A 717-nucleotide genomic window follows, 5' to 3' on the forward strand; every position below is an offset into this window, starting at 1 on the left:
TTGAAGTACAGGAAGAGGGGCGCAGGGGTGTGTGCAGGGGTGTGCTCGATACGTGGGCACGGAGTACACCGTGCAGGTGCCCACCCTCGCTCGCCGCCGCCGTACCTAACCCCGCCTTCCCCCCCCCTTGACCCCCCTCGCTTCCCTACCTTCATTTTCTTGGACTCGTTCATGGCCTTGATCCACCGGTTGGCCTGACCCTGTGTGAACATGCGCATGTACGTGTGCATGTATGTACGCATGTACGTGTGTATGTGTGTACGTCAGGTAGGAGGTGAACCCCGGGGCGGGGGACCCGGGAAAGGGGGTAAGGTGGTAGCCGTTGCGGTCCACATGCTTGTGTGACCATGATTACGACTTACAGCTCTACATACAGGTGCACAGTGCTGGGGAAGGGCGGCCCCGTAAAAGCGGGTGGAGGAGGCCATGGAGGCGGTCGGTCACTTGCCTTTTCCATTGCGGTGCCGAGTGGCGCCCCGATACCCACCTCGACCACCTCCCAGAACCCCTCCACATCTTTCCCCTCCCCCCCCCCGGGTGTACACCCATATTTCCTCTCCCCCCCTTTCCTCACCCCTCGACCCCCGCTTTGCCGTACCTGTGGGTCAATACACAGGGGCCACCGGCGGCTATTGGCGGCAATGACGGCCGAGTCGATGGAGAACGAGTCATTGGGCAGTCCGTGTATAACCCACTCGCGGATCTGTGTGTATTTGG

The 717-nt window shown here is 61.2% G+C and overlaps 1 protein-coding gene across 1 annotated transcript in view; it reads right to left on the minus strand.

Annotated features, from left to right (window-relative positions):
• Nucleotides 1–717, minus strand: part of VOLCADRAFT_87478 (dynein heavy chain 4) — a gene marked incomplete at both ends in the record, with an annotated part of 57,082 nt that overhangs the window by 11,815 nt on the left and 44,550 nt on the right. The window contains 2 exons of the mRNA XM_002947232.1: nt 150–200; nt 599–629. Coding sequence (XP_002947278.1) covers nt 150–200; nt 599–629 — 82 coding nt within the window. The remainder of the gene's footprint in view (nt 1–149; nt 201–598; nt 630–717) is intronic.

Source organism: Volvox carteri, assembly GCF_000143455.1.
Source record: "Volvox carteri f. nagariensis unplaced genomic scaffold VOLCAscaffold_5, whole genome shotgun sequence".
Classification (NCBI taxonomy): domain Eukaryota; kingdom Viridiplantae; phylum Chlorophyta; class Chlorophyceae; order Chlamydomonadales; family Volvocaceae; genus Volvox; species Volvox carteri.